We start from the raw sequence: 21717 nt of genomic DNA, 5'->3' as shown, positions 1-21717 counted from the left end.
AAACTCTATGACAAAGGATTTGCAGATAAAGGGAAATTAACAGCTCACAATCCCAACAGTGATGTAGAATGTGATATTGTTATTTTTTGCGTGCTGTCTAATGGTGCTCCCTGTGTTCTATGTTTTAGAATCCATCAGAAACCAGACAGAGGAGCCATATAAATGTGGTTAGGCCTTGCATATTTGTGTAGTTAGCAAAAACAGCTATTTGGGTTCCAGCAGCTTTTGGTTACATTGCAGAAAAAGCTGTTGTGTGGACATGCTCTTGAGGAATAAAAACAACTTATTCCAGAGCAACTAATGTGCTCCCAGAGCACAGTAATGCTATGTCTATACTATGGAAATAAGTCGATTTCAGATACGCATTTCTAGCTACGGCATTTGTGTAACTCGAATCAACGTATTATAATTGACTTTGCCGCTATACTCTATCGACTTAGCCTCTATATTCTCGCAATAGCGTGGAGTACAGAGGTTGACTGAGGAGCTCAGAGAGAGAAATTTTGCTGCGTCTTCACCTGATGTGCAAAATCAAACTCTAGAAGATCAACCCTGACCAGGCTGATCTTGTGCTTAGTATAGACAAGCCCTAAGTGACCTTGATTTCAGAACCGAGGATGCGCAAAGTGAGCTAATTCTGGAATATCTGATTCCACATAACTATTCCAGTTCATTTCCCTGTGTCAGCAAACTCTAAGCTTTTTCCAGAGCAGCATCAGAGACACCACTCCGGGATTCCAGCAAGTGCTACTGTGGCCAGCCACAGGTGTCTGACTGCTGTGTAGATGTACCCTTAGAATCTAGCAAGTCTTCTCACCCTACAGCATGTTTCTCGACATAGGTTTAATACCAGCAACATTTTACATTACTCCAGTTTCAAGAAAGGTTGATAGCTCAGGCATCATGATAGGCAAGGATAGAAAACAACTTCTGCTGCTAATGTAACATCCTAACTCAAATCCAGCTAAGTTAATGGTACTCAGGCTTGGTCTATGCTAAAATAAGTCGATTTCAGATATGCAATTCTAGCTACGGCATTTGTGTAGCTAGAATCAACTTACCTGGCCGTCCCCACTGAGGAAGGTCGATGTGAGAGTTTCTGTGGATCCTGATAGGTTGATTCTGCACGTCCCGACCAGGCGCATGAAATTGAACCCTAGAAGATGGACCCCGAGTGGGTTGATCTTCTGGGTAATGTAGATGCGGCCTTAATGGTGTTAGGAGCAGCAGGCTGATCAGTTATGGGAAGCAATTTGACAGCCACAATCCAGTTCTTAATCTGCAGGATCCGCTACACAAAGCCACCATGATCAGCAATGCTAGCAGACTCATAGCAGCCGCAGACTGAATGGTCATGGGCATTGAACAAGCCCTGACTCCTGACAAGTGCCTCAGAACATGGGAGTGTCCTTTAGACAGTTTTGCGTGTCCTCTAAGGGAGCTCTATATTCTGTGTTTTAGAAGCCACCAGCAACCAGTCAGAGGAGCCGTATGCCTGGGGCTAGGCCCTGCATTTGTTTAGTTAGGGAACACAGCGTGGGTGGGTTCTTCATCGTTATGGTTGGGCAAAGCTGAGCAGGCACTAATATAGTATGCCTAGTCCATGTTTAAGTCACACAAGTAGGGAAGCTCGAACTGCCACATGCATCCCCCATTGCGTGAATAAGCTGTGGATTTCATCTAGTGCAAGGATGAAAATGCAAGACTTTCTAAAGGCCCTGAGAAGGAGTCTGGTGTCTCACTCCCACTGAAAATACCACAGATGACCTTGAAAATCTCACTCTTAGATTCCTAACCAAAACATTCACTTCTGATTGTCTGAAGAAGTCCTATCTTTCATGATGCCTACATACCACATGGAGGGCACGTGATAAACACAACACATACCTTCCTGAGCAGGTCTTTCTCCTTATCATACGTGTCTTCAATAATCTTCCTTTCACTGTGGGCTTTCTCGAGCTCCAGCCTGAGGCTCTCAATCTCTTTTTGCAAGTTTTCAAGCTGGTTGCTATCCCCCTGATTCTGCCGATACTGCTCCAGCTCCTTCTTCAGCTTTTCCACATCAGTGGAATAGGCAGAGGTAAGTGCAGAGAGCTGCTCATTCAGGTGCCTGTATTCTTTGTTCTGCAAGCCACAACCCAGAAAAAAAGAAAGGAAGGTGTGAGCAGGACCAATTGCAAAAGCAACAGATAGAAAAATCCTGAATGTGGTAGGTACTAAATTTTACATAGAAGGCCTTGCACATATATGCCATATCTGTGCACACCTGCACTCCCCTCTTCTAATGAAATAAAGGGGACAGGACAAACCCAATTTAAAATTAAGACAGGAAAACTTGTTACGGTAAACTTTCATATCTGGCAGCCCCAGGACTGGGAAGTTGACATGTACGCATATATTCCGGACAATAGAAAGGTACACTTAGCAATGCATAACACCAAAGAAAAACAAGGTTAGATACTTAAAAAAAAAAAAAAAAGATGTATGCAGAGTACTTTATTTATGAACAACTGTATTACTGTACACTGTAAACTTATGGTGTATTTGCTGTATTGGTTTGTATTTACTTTCAATCTAGCATGCTTATGGAAAACATAACTAAAATTTACTTATGGTTAAAATGCTGGTTATCTGAGAGTTCCAGATAATAGAATGCCAGATATGGAAGAGTTTACTGTGGTTATATTTCTGTAGTGATTATAGAAACATTTACTTGGTTAAACTAGAAATAAATGTAAATAATGTTTGTTACTTCTTGTAACAGAAACACTAAACTACTTCTTCATTACTCGTTCAAAACAAGGCAGGTTGCTTAATGCAACTGGACTGCAACATTTTAGGCTGCAATTCACCTTTTTTCTTAACACTAGTTATGCCTTCAGGATCCTACTGTGACAATGAACTGTAAAGTAATTGCAGGCTTGAGCACAAAGCTCTGTGCCTCGTCTATGGGACACAGTGGTTCAGTAAGACCTTTCACTCACTCAGATTTTTGTGTTACTCAGTCAACAACAGTTCACTTAAGCAACTTCCTCTAGAGCAGGCGTGTCCAACCCACGGCCCTGGACAGCTAGTAATGCGGCCCCACAAGATCGTAAACTTTTAACATTATTATGTGATTTATATACATTAACTATATTATATATTTTACATGTGGCCCAAGACAATTCCTCTTCACTCAGTGAGGCCCAGGCAAGCCAAAAGGTTGGACACCCATGATCTAAAGTGTGTGAGATGATGAATGGGAATCTCATATCACACAGTTCCCTTGATTATTCTTACAGTCAACCATACAAGAGTACTTTCTCTTTCTTCTCTTGAAAATTCACAAATCACAGCAGCAAGTCCTCTTAGGCAAAAAGTCTATCAAATATCATTACAAGTATTACCAAACTGCCTCCCACAGTCACACAGTTGCTTATGATAAACAAGGTTATTTAAAGATCTTCTTTGCTCTCTTATTAAAAGTGACCTGCAAAGGACTTTTTAAGAACTGGGTTTATGCCCATTCTTTGCTTCTTCTGCTGTACTAACAAAACCTGAAAGGTTTTAAATAGTTTTTCTCTGACTGAGTTTTACTTGGTCTTCCCAGGTTTTGCTGGAAGAGGTGTTGAGAGAAAGAAGGCATCTCAAGATGTACAATATGAGTTTGTAACATTACACTTCAAATTCTTTATGAAAATATGCTTATGACATGGATATGAGATAGCAGATATACTTTATGCAAGATGGCTCACATATGGTATCATTGGAATGAAAGGTTATGATTTACTGAATGAGATTATTCAATTTTTGTGCTAGTATCATTTCTGCATCTGAAGTTAATAACATTTACCATGTACATCTATTTTAAATGTTCTGCTTGGGGTTCCATCCACACTAGCCCCTTCGGGTACACCAACGAAAAAAGCCAGACAGGCCTGATGGCCCATTAACCCAGACTGTGAAAGACCTTAGGTATGGTATTCACTGCAGTCATTGATTTGTCATATCTACTGTAGACATGATAAATCGATTGCTGAGCTCACTCTCACTGACACCAGTATTCCATCAAGATGAGGAAAGTAGCCAGTGTCAACAAGAGAGCAGCCCCCATCCGCCTTACCTCACACAAGATGCTGTGGTAGGTATGTCAACTTCAGCTATGTTATTTGTGTAGCTTAAGTAGACTGACAGTGCCAGTAAGAGTGGACAAGGCCTCAGTCTTTCTGTGGATGCTCAGCTCAACCTGAGACCTGTAGAGAGAGGGGTCTGGTCCTGGACACCTCTCCTTCCTTTTTGGGATGCCAGCACTTTTCCACTGGAAAATAAAAGGGTCCCACCTTACAAAAGTGCTGTACAAGGCAAGAAGTAACATCGTCAAGGTTCCCTTCTGCCTTCCCAGCCGCAGAGACAAAACAGTGAAGAACACCTGTAAGCAAGGACTGAACTGGGTATGCGTGAAAGAGCTGGGCCTAAGATGAAATGGTGTCCAACTTGTGAGTAATACCAGGAGTTTTACGATGCAGGTCAGCGCAGTGGCCTTTTAATACTTTCTGTAATCTGCCTGCAACAATATCTAAAGCACGGGTCAGCAACTCCCAGCAGGGGTGCCAAGAGTGGTAGGTGAGCCAATTTTCATTGGCAAGCAAACTGGGGACTCAGCTCTGCCCCTTCTGCCCCGTGCAGCAAGGGGGCTTGCTGAAAGATGTGAAGCCTGTGGATTAACACAAGACCAGCTAATGCTGCCAACCACCACCCAAATGGTAAAGTTCTGCACCTTTATTTATTTATTAATGAAGCAGTAGTAGGTAGGACTGTTAGGGACTTTAAAAAGTATCACTGGCACTCAGACCGTAAGTAGAGGTCAAAAGGTCAAATTTCAGCACTGGGTCTTGGAAAGTTTGCTGACTCCTGATCTGGGTGAGGAAGTGCTATTTGTAACCAATTACTTTAGTGAATCAAGTTAGTTTACCTGCTTTGTTTTATCTGCTCAGTAACTAGCTCTGTTTGCTACTAAAATCCACCAAATTTTTTTAGCTAAACACACTTACTTATCTTTCTATGATAACCTCATTTGTACAATTCTTAATGGGAGTGGGTGGGTAAGAGGCTGTGCATACCTTCTCCACGCTGAGGGAGGTAGAGGTTTGCATAATATAGGCCTGAGTCTACACTCCAATAGAGGTAGACGCCTGGGTGCTGGGACATGTACCTTCCGTTGAGTCTTCCCAGTGCTGATCTGGATGTCTGTCATTCTGCAGCTGGGTATGGCCCTGCCTGTGTGTGTTCTGGAGTAGGTTTAATAGCCTGGCTCAGCCAGACAGCAGAAAGGGTGCCCAGGCTGCCACAATAGGTGGGATCGGTGGTATCTCTGCACATCAGGTGGCATGCCACAGGAGGAACCCATCACAGATCTATCAGGTGACAGACACGGTTTCAAAAAACAAAAACTGGAGCCCTTTTTGGTCACAGACACAAAATAACATTCACATTGTGTAGTTGTTTGAAGCACAGAAGTATCCCACCAATACTTAACCATACCACACAAAGTCAGTGAAGTCCATGAATGCATGCAAAGCCACTCAGCTTCACAGTACACTTCTTTGTTAACCGTTTCACAGGGGGCAGTCCCAGGCAGCTTACACCATGGAAGTATACGATGCTAACATAATAGGCCTGCTGTGATGAAATGAGTTACTCGAGGGTAAAGCATGTTGTAGCAGGCCACCATCAAAATGGAGAAGAGTCGGTACAACTACGTAGTCACTAAATTAAAATTCAGATAAAAGGCACGTTGAGTGGTTCATTTGCGCACATACCCTAAAACAGTAATAAATCGTGATCCCAGCAAAATGTGACTTTCCTGAATGGAGAGCTGATTTGCTGGGGAGAGAGCAGTAAGGATTAGAGAATATTCATTCTTTCCTCTCAAAGGCCCAGAAGGTACAAAAGCTAACTAAAGAAAAACTTCCACAGGAGATCTGGAGGAGTGCTGAATGAATAATGTTTCAGAGCTTTTCAGCAAATAAACAAAGTGCATTTTGGGTCAAAGAGAACACTTCCTCTTGAAACGCGAGACTAGCCAGAGAACTTTAGCACTATTCCCTAAAGTATGACAGAGAAGTCAAGCTTTGGAACTTCTTGCTCAGTGGTGAGGGGAATTAACCTAGCATGGGGGAATCTCCAGTTAAATTCCCTCCTCTGCTTGACATGGGTCTCCCACTGCCCAAGCAGATGCCCTAAACTCTAGGCTTTTCTGGACTGGGTTATTCCTCATCTCTCCTGATGAAGCTGTTCCACTTTGTATGACATATTTAAATAGCCACTGATGAGAAAGAGAATGACTATAGCCTAGTGGTTAGTGAACACTCCTAACCAGGTAGAAGACTCCAGTTCCAGCCCCTAATCTACTAAATATTTAATTACTTATATTAAGCAGCTTTAACAGGCCCCAGAACATCACAATGCTCAGTGGATTGGGTGCTCTTGGGGGGTAGTGGGGGGGAAGTAGGAGACAAGTTCAAATTTGTGCTCTATATCACAAGAGGCAAAGAAATGAACCCAGGTCTCCCACTGCCCAGGAGAGCACTCTAACTACTGAGTTGAAAGTTTAAAAATACACTTGCGGTACCAGCCTGCCACGAGTGAGGCGAAGTGGGCAATTACCCGAGGGTCCAGCAAGTTAAAAAGGCCTGTGGCCGCTTTAAATGTCTTGATTTAAAGAGGTTTTTGTTATTTCCTATGCTGGTTCTGGGGCCACTGCAGGGGGCCCTGGAACCTGCATGGGGAATATCAAAAGTATCTGAATCAACAGACATTTCTGTGGCTTTCCCCAGAGCAGGCAGGCTGGATGTGGGGAAGGAAGGAGAGATGCAGCATGGCTGTCCTTGGACTCACCCAAACTGGTGGGAAAAAAAGGTGCACTGGCCCCATGACTCTTCTGGCAGGGCAGGAAAGTGCTTGGGCCTTCTCTGGGCACGGGGTGGCGCTGTGGTCCCAGCGGGGGCAGGAACCCACTGCTTTCTGCCCTGGAGCCCAGAACTGTTGTTGGTGGACCTGTGCAACACCATCACCTCCACCTCCTCCCCATTTTGTAAAAGGTGCAAAGTCCCCTTGTGACTCAAGCCCACGCACATGGCCGTACACGCAAAATGAACTAAAACCATTCAAAGAATTGGAAAATAGTTGGAGGGGCAACCAAAACTGCACTTTTCAAATAAAACAGCTGTATGAAAATGATGGCCCAGCTCTGACGTAATGCTATTTCTACCTAGCTGTAAGCGTCCCAAGCCCTGCTTCTCTGCTGAATGGCAACTCCATTTGTGATCAGAAAAGGTAATGTTATCTGGAGATCTTATCTCCTTCATTTTTATCTGAACAAATTTTCCTTGCAGCAAACAATGCCATATGGTTGAGGAACAGCAGAAAGCTTGGTCTGGCAGGAGCTTTCTTCTATAATACACCAAATCCCAGACTGGGGAGTTGTCTCAGCGAGTTACAAGTTTTTTTTTAATTCAGTGTGAGTGAGTTTAAATGAGGACAGGCCCCTGCTTTTATGGTTTAAAACAAACTGACAATTTTTTCTGTCCTCCTAACGTGATGTAACCTTCACAAAAGTATTCTTTATGCACTCTGCAGGGACAATGCAACTATGAACAGCTGTAAAGGGGCTTCCTGTAGGCTAGCTTTGGCACAGGTTAGAGTCTAGTTTTGAACTGTGTGCTGCTCCGTAAGGTGTGGGGTTGGTAATCAAACTTGTGTGGCTAAGATAAGGCAACTTATTCTGCATTTGGCAACTTGGCACTCAAAATATCAATTTTAGGTACCTAGATGTGGATGAAAGTGGCCCACATTTGGCATTCTAATTGAGCTGCCAAAGACTGAAAATTGGGATCAGAGGCTTGTTCCACCACTGCCATAAGTGGGTGCCTGTCATTTGAAGCTGAAAATGACGACATTGACTCAATGTATTTGTTATAAGAGGGCTTGTCTGTCTGGACTAATGTATTTGAGATCGTACATACAAATTTCCTATTCACTTCAATACTGCGGGCAGCCAACAGTACAGAAGCAGATAAGCTTTACGACTGGAAAAGAAACTGCATGTGATACAGTGATACAGAACATTTCTGGATATGCCTCCAACAGAATGACAAAAGATACTTTCTAATGACTAGGTCCACAAACCCAAGTACCTTTTATTATGTGGATATGCGGTAACTAGAAATAGAACTTATCTAAAAAGCGAATAGTAGAGAAGCAGAATTAACAAGACTCTCTCTTTGCGGATAAACAATGGGGGACCCCAAATTAGTGGGAATTTTGCCATTACACAATTAAGCCTTTGGATGACCTGCAGCACTTGCCTCTGAAATGTTCAAGTTATCTTTTGAAATTAGTTGGACAATGCAAAACACATCCAATTAGGAAAGCTCATTTAGATCCTCTATACTGAATAGGTAAAATCCCTAACACTGAATTCTTCTTCTTAGAGGACATATAACCAAGAAGCTATTCTGTAGCCTTCTTATGACAAACACCACTTGATTAATGGACTTCATTTCAAAAAGCCACCATACTAAAACAGTCTCTCCATGAGGCACATCAGCTAACACATACCATTTCAAAACGCAACGTAATCGTATTCCAAAGATGGCTGGTCAGATTTAAAACAAGCTTTTCAAGCAAAGCTTGAAACAAACAAAGCTGTTCAGAAGGCTCTACAAAGTGGGTATTTATCCAATTTATTCATCACCTTCCAGTTGATTGCCAAATTAACTGACTCTCAAAACATGTAGTAGTTACTCTGCATTCCAGATATTTGTTAAAGCAGGAAGCTTAAGAAAAAAGCTTTTCAAATGCATGTCTGATGTATGTGTTTTAATGTTTGCTGTAATGCAAGCACATGGGTTGAAATTTTCAGTTTTTTCTTTTCACCTCAAATCAACCTGCTGTGTTTTTCAGAAGAGAGGATTACTTACCCTGTGTAGTTAATGAGATTCTTTGAAACTGCTCATTTCAGTCACACATGCACTCCCTGTCTTGCACGGTCAGTGCCTATCTAGCACATGACCAGCTCCCCCTTGCTCCTCCCCTCAGTTCTCTCTCTACAGCAGAGTCTGTAGACTGAACTCCTCAGTAGAGGAGAGGAGTGTGGGTGTAATCAATAAAGTCTGAGTTTGGAATAATTTGCATGGTCTTATTTTGCCATCAGTATGGCATAACTGATCATCTGAAATTGAAAAGGGGCTGGTGAGTAGGCCTTAAGGTCAAAAACATCTATTCATTTCCACTCTTGGTCGTAGGGGATGGATCTGGATTGTTGTCTACCTCATGGATTGACAGCATCAAAAACTAAAGAGCTTGGTGCAGTGTGTGAAAATCAAAACTCTGCCCCTTTTGAGGGGACATAATACTTTTTAACTGCTCTCTTGCACTCAAGAGGTATTGTTGCCAGGGGCTGCTGGCAGCTCCATGTGTGCTTTGTTTATCAAAAGCACTATTTTCAATGAAGAAAATGTCAAGTAATTTGTGTTGGACATTGTGGAACCTCCACTAGAGGCATCTGTTTGGAATCAGTGATTCCTTCTGAAGAGCTCCTGGAAATGTTTGAAATTGCCAGCAGCTGTGGGTGGGAGAGGTATTATAGCCTCGTCTAGAGAAGGGAATGAAATGTAAGGTGATGGTGTTTGCTCATCATACAGGGCTTTCTCCTGTTCTTCAAAGGTTCTCCCCAGAAGTTCTGATGTTGTAGCAACTGAAGGTAGTTAGGAGAGTTAGTTTTCTTCCAGAAGAAGCTCTGGGGCTAGTGATATGGCCTCCGGTATGCTCCCCAAGGATCCTGCATAAAGAGTGGCACAAAGCCCTGTAGTAAGATTTAGGTACAGGTGTGCTTAATGCTGAATAAGTTTGGATAGGAGAGGCATGTGCAATGAAAAAGTACCCTTGTTCTCATTGTCTTTCTCCTTGCTGGAAAACAGAGGTTCAAAGATATGGAGTGACATGGAATTTTCCATTTTGGAGTCATGACTCCATGGAGTCATGGAGTCACCTAAGAGTGGTGATTCTGGCATTGCTGAGACCAGTAAGTCTCTGTGGTAGAGTAAATGGTTCATTCAGGATCCACAATGTTGTTTTGCTTGCAGGCATTGGCACAGATATGTGAGCAGCCTGTGATATGGGAGTGGAAGGTGGAGCTATAGTCTGTGGAGAGCGCGCCTTTAGGCAGCTTCATTGGTCCTGTGGTAGGCTTCTGTCTGCCTCTGACCTCCGAGCCTACTCTATCTGATTCTAAACACTGCCGGGAGTTTGGTCTGAGGCTGAGGATGACTGAGAAAAAACCAAGGAGGGTCTAGTCATATATGACAGATCGTCACCAACAATGGCACAAAATGGGGAGAGTACATTCACAACCGAGATAAGCACTGCTGCTGCAATTCTCCAAAGGCGAAGGAATGCATATTCACCTGAAGCAGTGCACCCACGGAATCCTCGAAGGAGCAATATTAGCTACTATGTGACATCTGGTCAAACTCAGTTCCGGAGCGTGATTTCATCATCTTAAAATTTTGTCAGCTAGCAAAGCTGCGACACATGGTGACATCTAGGTTAGTCTTGGCAAATGAAGGCAGCGAAACTGTGCTTGTGTTTTTTGTTGATCAGCAAAATCTGCTTCACATTAATCATCAGCATGCAGGAAATGTCCACAACTTAAGCAGGCACATTATTGCCCCTGGTTCTTGCTCATTTACCAAGTCTTCCACTGTATTTAGATTTTTTTAAAACTATAATCACTAAATCTCTTAGCCCATGTAAAATATTGATATTATAATTAAACAAGGTTAGTTGGCACAACACCAACAAAACACTTCCTCAGCCATTCAATTCAAAACCTTGTAGCTGTTGTGTTGTATCTCAGTATCTTCTCTACAGTTTAAAGGGATGGGGGAATGAAAAACATGCATGTCCTGGCTTTCGCAGACAAAGGGAAGGAAGTGAGCTTGTGAAGGCTATGTCCATCGATGGCTATTAGACAAGATGGTTGTGGACATAACCCTATGTCCCTTGCCTCTGATTACCAAAAACAGTGAGGGAATATCACGGGACAGATCACTCAGTGACTGCTTGTTCCGTTCATTCCCTCTGATGCTTCTGGCATTGGTCACTGGCAGAAGACAGGAAGGATACTGGGGCTAGATATCTGTTCTGAACAGCTTGGCCAATACTGTGTTCTGATCCTCCAGAAGTGAAAATCATTCATTGAAATTGCCCTGGCAGCAGCCTCTGGAAGCTGCTAACTTAAGTGCTGGCAGTCACCAGCGCATCATTCAGAGAGCACGGCGGACTCTACAGTAGGCAGAGCTCATACCCAAGAGAGCACAATATTTCAAAAACCAACACCTTAACCGCACCTATATAACAATTGGTAGCCAATGCCAAACATAACACCCTACTTATGGGAAATCGCATTGAATAAAGAATTCTGAATAAAGAATTGAATAAAGAGTTCTGCAGTAGTTGCAATTCTTGGGTGTGCTGAATCTACAGCACCATGAACATGACCTAAATATTTGTTACATAAAGTCTAGTCAGACATTCATTTATCCACTTCCCAATTTTTCTCCTGCATCACATATACACAAGACAGAAACAGAACCAAGTTGCTACAATGTGCACTGTAACTCACCTGATCATCTATCTTCCTCTGCAACTGCACCACCTTGTTCTCCATGCCGATATTGAGTTTCTTCAAGTGCTCCGCAGATCGTGCCTCAATCTTCAGTTTCTTCAGCTCCTGCCTGGCCTTCATGCGCCTGAAGTAGCACTGGATGACCACAACCGCACATCTGAAGCGGAGGAATTGCTTACGAGCCAGCCAAGCCCGGGTATTTTTTTGGATGATGGTAGCTTTGTGCTCCAAAAGGATCTAGAAAACATGTAGAAACAAGAGACAATCACGAGGAAGAACGATGCACTGAAGCATAGAACAAAGCTACTATCGTTTAGTAACAACGGCCGAAGCAAACCCACTACTCTGCTCGTTCCCCTCACAGGATATGAAAAAAAGCCCCTTCCCCAATTTACATTTTTCTAGTAAAACAGAAGCAGGAATAGAGAAATGATGGTCTAATTGCTATGATTTTAGAAGGGACTTTCCCTCTTTTTATACGTATCAGATTTGTATGTCTCCTATCATTATACTATGTGGGCACCTCACACATATTAATGCATTTACCCTGACAACACCCTTGTGAGGTAAGGAGAGTCTGTTACCACTATTTTACAGGTAAGGAACTGAGAAGCTAAGCAACTTCCCCGAAGTCTCACAGGAGTCCATAGCAGAACAAAGAACTGAATCTGAGTCTCCAAGTCCCATGCCTAGTGCCCTACTCACCGGACCATCTTTTCTTACCAAAATCTTCCTTTTGTGAATCTGGGACTTGATCCAAAGCCCAGTGAAGTAACTAAGAACCTTTCCCCTCATTCAGTGAGTTTTGGATCAAGCTGTGGATGGTCATGAAGGAAAATGGAGTGATAGTCCTAGTGACTGAAGTGCTTTATTTAGCCACAGAATAGGTGCAAAACCAAAGCTAATAATGCTAGAAACTATTAGGAAAGCAATTGAGAAAAAGATCATGATGCTATTTTAAGTCCATGTAAGTTCTGCACATGCATGCCTTGAATAATGCTGCACTGCTGGCTGCCCCATCTCAAAAGTGAGATGCTAGAAAACGTACAGAGGAGGCAACGAGAATGACTGGGGTATGGACCAGTTTTCACAGAAGGAAAGATAAAGACTGGAGCTGTTGCACTTCAAAAAGAGAAAACGGGGGTGGGGGGAATATCATAAAGGTCCATACAATCATGAAGGGTAGGGAGAAACTGAATAAAGAAGTGTTATTTCCCCCTTCACATCACAAAAAAGCCAGCAGTCAGCCAATGAAATTAACAGGCAGCAAGTTCAAAACAAAACAAGGAAGTACTTCTTCACACAAAGCACAGTTAACCTGTGCAACTCAGTGCCACAGGATGTAGTGAAGGCCAAAAGTGAAAGTTCGATAGCCAAGCCTTTCTAAAGTTTGAGAGCATCCAGATCCAGAGGTTTGGTTTCCACCCAGTGTCTAATATTTGATTGTTCAGGTTTGAGATCTCCTGAACGCTAATGGTTTAAAATAATAGCATTTTGAACAGTGGCAGAATAACCATCCCATAGACAGATATTCCCGATCTAAAAAACAAGTACTATGCCAGTGCAAGTCCCCGCATTCCGATGCTTTTATTCATCTCCTGAGTCCAGCAGTTCTTTCCAGTGATCACCAGCATCACCAATTTCCTTGGAGTGTGTTACCACATTCAAATTAATTGAGATCACTACTAATGAAATAGGCAATTGAAGTAAATCTGAAAGTGACTAGATATCTTTCTTTTAAGATTGACTTCAACAGATGGATGTGCTTGTAGCCTGACTCAGACATGTGCATTGTTCCTCAGGTAAATTTTTCACTGGGTGTGTAACATCAGATGACACGTCTGCATTTCCATTGTGCCTGTACGCATCTGTTTGCCTGAATAACTTCATCAAGCTAGTCCTTTGAGGGGCTGCTGCTCAATCACTTCTGTTCGCACAGCTTTAGTGCTCCAGTATTTGCAGTTAATATTTGTGGATTCTAGAGAGTCAACAGCTCACAGTTTGGGAAAAAACATCTGAATAAATACATGCTTAGACCGAACTGTTGGTAGATAAATTTAAAGGCGTATCTCCCCAGTGATGTCTTGTGAAACAGTAGTACCTTGCGGTAAATTTTCCTGACAAACATGCCCCGAGTGAAGGCCTGAACAGTGATAGCAGATTTACGGATCTTCTGGAAAGCGTGAAAGATCCTCAACATTCGGTATTGCTTCTGGAAGATGATGGCAGCTCTAGTTTTCCTGAGGTGGTCTGCCAACCTAAAAGTGCAAGAAAGAGGTGTTTAATGGTAATGCCACTTCATTTTCACCATCTCACCCATAGCTACAAAGAGCCATGTGGGCCCCCAGAAGCACAGAACCAGGTACGCAGGCTACCACTGTTTCCCTGATTTCCAGACCCTGCAGAGCCCTCTCTGGCCCAGCAAAGTCTTTAATTTGGCAAACCCAGGGTTGCTAGATTAAAGAGGTTCAAGTGTATTAAGTTGCAATAACAAAACCATTGGTTGATGAAGAGTTTGACACTATTTGACAGAGAACAGCAGCAATAAACTCAGGAAAAGCAGCTGATGAGATCTCTCCTGGTAGTGGTGATGCACATACATGCATTAAAGGTTTGCTGTATCTACATTTATTTGACACAGACAGCAAATGTCATGGTCAGAACTGCTTGTAGGGCTTCTTGTAAAAGAGTTTCTTTTTCCATCTCACTCTTGGTTTCTTTTCTTCCCTGTCTTAAATCCACAAAACTCTAAATCCTCATCATCAAATTTAGTTAGTCCAATCCCCTACCACCAAAAACAAGACTAGTACAGCGTGTTCACTCTTTACAAGTACATTGAGCAAAACAGCAGCAAATTGATTTGACATTTAAAGCAATGTGCACTGGTTTGGCAACATTCAGGAGCAGTACTCCAAGCAATTCACACACAGTGGATAATTTGGGAAGTTGTTAGTATCCCTGTGTGCTGCTGCCATTCTGAAACTATATGGGGAAAATTTATGACCAATTTTTTGTTAAATCTCTTAATAAAATATCCTCAAAAAACAATTTAGTTTGATAGCTTGTTTCATGATGCATTCATTTTTCTCAGCGTGAAGCTTCACACCAGTATTTGCTCTGGTTTTACAAGTTGTGTTAAATTTTTTCCTCAAAATTAAATTAAAAAGTCTCTCTGTACGGGCCCTTGTATTCCCTTGTTATGGACGCAGAACAGAACTGAAACCTGTTAACAGCCAAGAAGAGAGAGTCAAGAGCAAACAAGGTGAACCTAGCACAAAGACCTCAAAGGAAGCACAGAGTTGGGGGTGAGGTCTTGGAGACAATATGTCCCCAGCAGTCCCTATATAGGTGAACAGGGAGATAGGGTTGAACCATTTTATGCAACAAGGAGTGGGAGCATGGGAGGTAGATACGGAGTAAAAAAAAAAAAAATCCACGTAACCCTCAACTGTTCCAGAATGTCAATTGATGTAATTGGGTGACAGTCAATTACTGCTACCCATGCCCTCTTCTTTCCCTTCCCTCCTATTTGTCATACTCATTCCTCTTCAATTTTAACGAGAATGTAAGGTCCCCAGGCAGGGACCGTGTCTATCTGTTGGTCCAACACGTAGCATGATGGTGCTTACTTAGGCTGCGTGGGTGCTACAGTAATAATAAGGGAGCATTGTTGGGGCTACTGCGTGAGATGTTGGTGACTATTCTAGAAAAATACACCCCTTCCCGATTTTGCTCATTATAGAGCTTTCCAGCATCATGTTCCACAAGGTTGTTACATTTTAATGAATGAAAGGGAATTCACTCAGGACAACTCTATACAAAAACAACACAGAGGCTTGTGGTTCCTTAAAGGCTAACAGATGTATTTGGGTGTAAGCTTTTGTGGATAAAAACCAATTCATCAGATGTTTTTACCCACAAAAGCTTAAAACAGTTCAACCCTATTTCCCTGTTTACCTATATAGGGACTGCTGGGGACATAGTAGCTGTGTCTACACGTGCATGCTACTTCGAAGTAGCGGCACTAACTTCAAAATAGCGCCCGTCGTGGCTACACGCGTCGGGCGCTATTTCGAAGTTAACTTCGCCGTTAGGCGGCGAGACGTCAAAGTCGCTAACCTCATGAGGGGATCGGAATAGCGCCCTACTTTGACGTTCAACGTCAAAGTAGGGAACGTGTAGACGATCCGCGTCCCGCAACGTCGAAATTGTGGGGTCCTCCATGGCAGCCATCAGCTGGGGGGTTGAGAGACGCTGTCTCTCCAGCCCGTGCGGGGCTCTATGGTCACCGTGTGCAGCAGCCCTTAGCCCAGGGCTTCTGGCTGCTGCTGCTGCAGCGGGGGATTCATGCTGCATGCACAGGGTCTGCAACTCGTTGTCGGCTCTGTGGATCTTGTGGTGTTTAGTGCAAGTGTGTCTGGGAGGGGCCCTTTAAGGGAGCAGCTGGCTGTTGAGTCTGCCGTGTGACCCTGTCTGCAGCTGTGCCTGGCACCCTTATTTCGATGTGTGCTACTGTGGCGTGTAGACGTTCCCTCGCAGCGCGTATTTCGATGTGGTGCTGCGCAACGTCGATGTTGAACATCGACGTTGCCAGCCCTGGAGGACGTGTAGACGTTATTCATCGAAATACCACATCGAAATAGGCTACTTCGATGTAGGCTTCACGTGTAGACGTAGCCATTGTCTCCAAGACCTCACCCCCAACTCTCCGCTTCCTTCGAGCTCTTCGTGCTGGTTTCACCTTCTTTGCTCTTGACACTCTCTTCTTGCCACAGGACTTTTTTTTTTTTCAGATACGGGCTAACTCAGCTACCCCTCTGAGCCTCCCTAAACACATCTCAGCAATATAGCATGATTTGTAGAATATCAGTGCATCACCTTTGAAGGAACAGAGATTTCTCAACCTCAGCCATCCAAATTAATTGATACAATCAACATTCACTCAGTAGATCAGGAGAAAAGGGCTGTGTTTAAAAGACAGGATGCCTGAAGAGAAAGGTTAGATCAACAGACAGCATCTTGTGTCACCCAGGTACAAACGGGGTTAATTGGGTTGCAGCTGATTTTGCAGCACCTCTGAATGGAAAACATTACATCAGGGCCAAAGAACAGATTATTGCTCAGCAACCATGAGGCTAAGAAACTGAATTCCATTTAGAAAAATATTACATGGATTTGGAGACAGACAAAACAAAGGATCAAAAACCCACTCTGGCACATGAGATTGCTAGTGCTGTAGCAAGGATTTTTAATAGACGTATTCATGGTCAGGACAATATGACAGGAGAAGAGCTTACACTATCTTTATTTAGGAAAACTGGGGGTGAGGGGGTGGTCCTGGCAATTACAGACCTGTTTGGCTGATCTCCGCATTTTACAAGAACAATTTGCTGACTCCTAATAATCATTCCGAGATGGCAATTCATCCAGCTGAGTCTGAGGCCTTTCCTTAGGTGCGCCTTCTCCTTACTTAAGGCACAAATTTCAAACAGTTTTTAAATAGGTGAAGAAACTCCAAGGCTTTATTCCTCTCTTTCTCTCCGGCACTGCACATGCCCTTCAATGCCTGTATTCCAGTCATGAGGGCCATTAATTACAGCATGTTTCTGTAACCTCTATAATACTCAGTCTGATTTCCTGCACCAGTAGCTACAGTTCCTCCATTTCACTGCCCAGATGCCTTACATTTGCACACAAGCAATTCAGCTGTTTCCCCTGGACCTCACCAGGTTTTCTAGCTTCATTACCCCTCAGTCTATTTTCACTTCAGCGATTTGCCTGCTCCTGAGTGTTGAAGTGAGATGTGGCGATTTCAAGCGTCTCGCCACCTTCTCCTCTCATCTCCTAGTTTAAAGCCCTTCTTATCAATCATGCCAGGCTCAAGCTCAGAAGGGTAATACCCTAGATACTCAAATGGAGTCTATCAGTCAATAAGAGTCTTCTTTCTGTAAATACCTCCTACTGGCCCATCTTCCCAGTGTTCCTCTATGCACCAATCTTGGAGCCATCTGTTGATGCCCATAAACAACACCTGTTGAACTACATAAATAAATAACAGTGAATACAAGATGGCGCTAGAGCACGCTAGTATGCTTGCAATACTGTGTGCCAGCTTGAAATACTATCCTTGTTGTGTCTGGAAGTTTCTTGTCATGTCTTCACCGTTTTTCTCCAGGGACTGGAATTACTCCTCTGAAAATCACCCAAACTTCCACTTCTCTAAGCATCCTACCCAGCCAAACAGTCCAATCAATTCCAATGGGCATCCAGAAGAATCACTTGTCCTGACATGCAGCAAATCAATGGATTTTTCCTCACTCCCGTCATGATCCTCCTCAGTCTCCGGTCCAAATCTCCTGCCCTTGCTCTTGACAGAGAGCACACACTTCTGTTCTCTGGATCTGGCCTATTAATTCTTCTGTGTTTAGCCCCTATCCACATGCGCCTGTCTCTCCCTGGTGTGTGCAACTCAGTTTTATGTTTTCTTTCACAGTGCCCTGTATACCATATCCCCTTTCTTCCTTAGTTTTGTTTTCTGGCTATGCTCATCTCTCCCTTTTCTGAAGGGAATGGCTTCCCCCTTCCTTTCTTCCTCACCACCTCATCTTCCAATTCTTCTCCTCATTTCCCAGTGAAGCAAGCCCGTCAGTTCAGCTCAGTTTCACCACCATTACCCATCGTCTTCTGTGGCCTCATTTATTCATGGATCCACTCTTCTCTTCTGTCAGTCTCCCCTCCAGGTCCTTTGGTCTGTCAGATGCCTGCAAATCTTGGGTTGTCCATACCACCTCCTTTCTCCTCTCCTGCCATATACCTTCAGATTCCTGCCTGAATTCCATCATTGTTTCCAACCGCATTTCTAATCCTTGAACCTTCTCTACCATGAGCTCTATCAGGCAATCTTCACTATTTTACATACACATATATTGTGTAGTCCAACTCTGCTGTAACACCAAAGAGCTTATGGGAGAGAACAGGGCCAAAATAATTCAGGCAAAAATAAGAGGTAGACTTGGGGATAAAACCAAGGAGGTCTGACTTGCGTGCACCTATCTTTACAACTACATAACATTGTCCATGATCTATAGATACAGAGAATGAGCTTTATTTATTTTCAGAGGCACAGTGCACTACCTGTAAACTCAACAAGTGCAGATGCTTCCAAAGATAAGGCAGATCATGTGCGATATCAAGATCTGCTCTAGGAACTATTCTGGGGAATTTCTATGACCAGTGTTATACAGAACGTCAGACTAGATGATCATAATGGTCCCTTTCTGAGCTTGGAGTCTATGAGTGCACCCAGGTTTCATAGCAGAAGGAGTATCAGATGATGGAGCAGTTCCAATAAGAGAAATGGAACTATTCACAACTCTGCAGTTCCTAGTCATTCTCCAGAGATGATGCTTACCTGCGAGCCAGGTGTCCTCGGGTATATCTCTGGATTGTTATTGCAGCATTTCTCATCCTTCTGTACTTCACTTTCTGTAGCCAGCCCCGCACTGTCTTCTGTATCATGATAGTGGCAGCTCTGAATTTATCTGCCCGCAGTTTCTCTAGATAGGCCACCTGGCCTGCACGGAAAAAGATCTTGGTTCGCCCAAACTGGAACTTGTCAGGATCCTGTTCAAAAGCATAAGGCAAATGAAAATGAGAAACATTTTCCTAAGGAGTTTATACTTTTGCTCAGCATATAGGGATGACAAGGGTGAGTAAAATTTACCAGCTTAATTCCCACATCCATTCAATAGGCTTAAACAGTACCTGGTCCTGCCACAAGGGCAGGGAGCTGGACTCAATGACCAAGAGTTTTCTTTCCAGTCCTAGCATTCTATGAAACAAACTTTATCCCACAATAACAATTTCAGCATACAAAGCCAAGGCTCACTCTTTTAACCCAGCAACCCCAACCTTCACAATATTTGCACTAACATTTGATATGGGTTAAAGAACAAATCCCCATCCCACTGAAGTCAGTGAGAGTTTTGCAATTTACTGGGATTTGTCCAAACGAGGCACTAGGAGAGACTGTGAAGGTTTGTCACCTTGCTCTGGAACACGGATGGGTTTTTTCAGACCCAGGGTCATTTTTCATATATCACAACCCCATGGAGTATAGTGGGAGGGGCGCTGCTGGACCTTGGTCCCTTCTCTTTTCAGTTTCTGTGTTTCATTCTAGTCAATAAACATGAAGCCGGATGTAAATATTTTCTTGGCATATTATCCTCTCTGACACGGTGAAAGACAAAAGCCTGATCTCCTCCGTTTTAACAAAGTGTAAGAGATCAGCCAGAACCAAAATTTCAGATCCAAAGACTACCAAACTGTGTTTGGGAAATGAGGGTAGTCTCACAATCTGAACCCAGAGCTGTGCCAATACTCAAAAAGTGACACCACTCCTTTTAAACAGGCTAAGTCAAACCCATGTTCAAAAATCTGGATAGAAAAGCTCCAGTTTGCAACTTTTTAGATCATCTCTTTTTTTGGGGGGCGGGGGGGAATAAAATAAAATCTGTGATCCTGTTAACTCCACTCACTACAAGGAGACCTATTGACTTCAAAAGGACATGCCAGTGAATAAAGTTGAGTCTTCGCAGGACTGGGGCTCCAAGAAAACTAGCCAAACTGAAGGGTAATGTCTACACGGCAAGGTTATTTCAAAATACCTTTTCCAGAGTTGTTCCAAAATATTCCAGAAGAATGTGGCTACACTATAGGGAAGCCCCGGAATAAGCAAACTTTATTCCAAAATAAAGTTTTTACAAACAATAAAGTCTATTTCAGATTAGAGCACCTGAAAGAACTACTTCCAGGGGTTCTAATCCAAAATTATTTCAGAATAAATTTTTCTGGAATAGCTTATTTCAAAATAGCTGCTACGCCCTGTCTACACAGGCCCTATTTCAGAATATCAGAGAAGTAGCCATGTTAGTCTGTATCTTCAAGAGCAACAAAAAGTCCTGTGGCACCTTATAGACTAACAGATATTTTGGAGTATAAACTTTCATGGGCAAAGACCCACTGCATGCATCTGAGGAAGCGGGTCTTTGCCCACGAAAGCTTATGCTCCAAAATATCCGTTAGTCTATAAGGTGCCACAGGACTTCTACTTCAAAATAGGCGCTATTCATCATACAATGAGGTTTACCAAATTCAAAATAAGCTGTCTGCTATTTTGAAATTATTTTGAAATAGCAGTTGCGGGGTATAAATACTCACAAAGTTATTTTGAAATAATGGCTGTTATTTTGAAATACCTATGCTGTGTAGACATACACTTGGGATCCTCGCAATAAAATAGGACTCAGATATGTCACAGATCCCACATCAAAAGAAATCATTAGAAAAGTGTCCCTAAGTTTAAAAATTAGCTCAAATGGCCCCCAAGGATCCTGAGTCATGACAAACAGAACCTCCCTCAGCTAGTGCTTGTTAATGCTAAGGAAAAAGAAAAAGAGGACAGAACATAATCAGTAGAAAAGAAAACTCAGTGCCTAGATGCTTCTCACAATGCACCACCACTAAGAAATTCCCATACAGCAGACATGTCACATTTGTTGCATTGTCTCTTCATCACTTGCACGAAGAGGTGATTGATAACTGGCTTTGGGGTCTCGCTGCAGTGGGAGATGGGTCATTTAGTCAGTGACCTTGACTGGGATTACTCATGCTGTACACAGTGTGTGAAGGTAAGACTCTAGGATTTTATTCCAATAGCTGCAAGTGAAAAGGAAGAAAAAGGAATGGATTTTGTGGGGATAGTAAATCACTACCATCTTCTGTCCACAAATAAGCTTCAGAATTCAATTGCACAAAAAGGCCTTTTCAGTTTGAATGCAATCAATAGCTCTCATGCCACATCTCATTTGGTCTCATTATTCCTTCTGCAATAGCTTGACTTTGGAAGAAGTTCCTGACAGCCTGGGGCTCATTATCATTTGCAAACATGGCAGGTAAATGGGGAGGAAGGGAAGGGGAGCTGAGATATTACCAGTGTTAAGAGCTTCTGTGTATTAATGATCATTTCTAAAGTTTCACTCCCAGCT

General features: G+C 43.0%; 1 protein-coding gene across 1 annotated transcript in view; it reads right to left on the bottom strand.

Moving 5' to 3' along the window:
* MYO5B (myosin VB) overlaps window positions 1–21717 on the bottom strand; it is a 375576-nt gene that overhangs the window by 77350 nt on the left and 276509 nt on the right. Inside the window, exons 19-22 of the mRNA XM_074995787.1 lie at window positions 19083–19294; window positions 13773–13929; window positions 11669–11908; window positions 1888–2124 (exon numbers count right to left, since the gene is read on the bottom strand). Of these exons, the coding sequence (XP_074851888.1) occupies window positions 1888–2124; window positions 11669–11908; window positions 13773–13929; window positions 19083–19294 (846 nt within the window). The remainder of the gene's footprint in view (window positions 1–1887; window positions 2125–11668; window positions 11909–13772; window positions 13930–19082; window positions 19295–21717) is intronic.

The sequence above is a fragment of the Carettochelys insculpta genome, chromosome 5 (genome assembly GCF_033958435.1).
Source record: "Carettochelys insculpta isolate YL-2023 chromosome 5, ASM3395843v1, whole genome shotgun sequence".
Lineage (NCBI taxonomy): Eukaryota > Metazoa > Chordata > Testudines > Carettochelyidae > Carettochelys > Carettochelys insculpta.
This window is presented reverse-complemented; position numbering and strand designations above follow the sequence as displayed.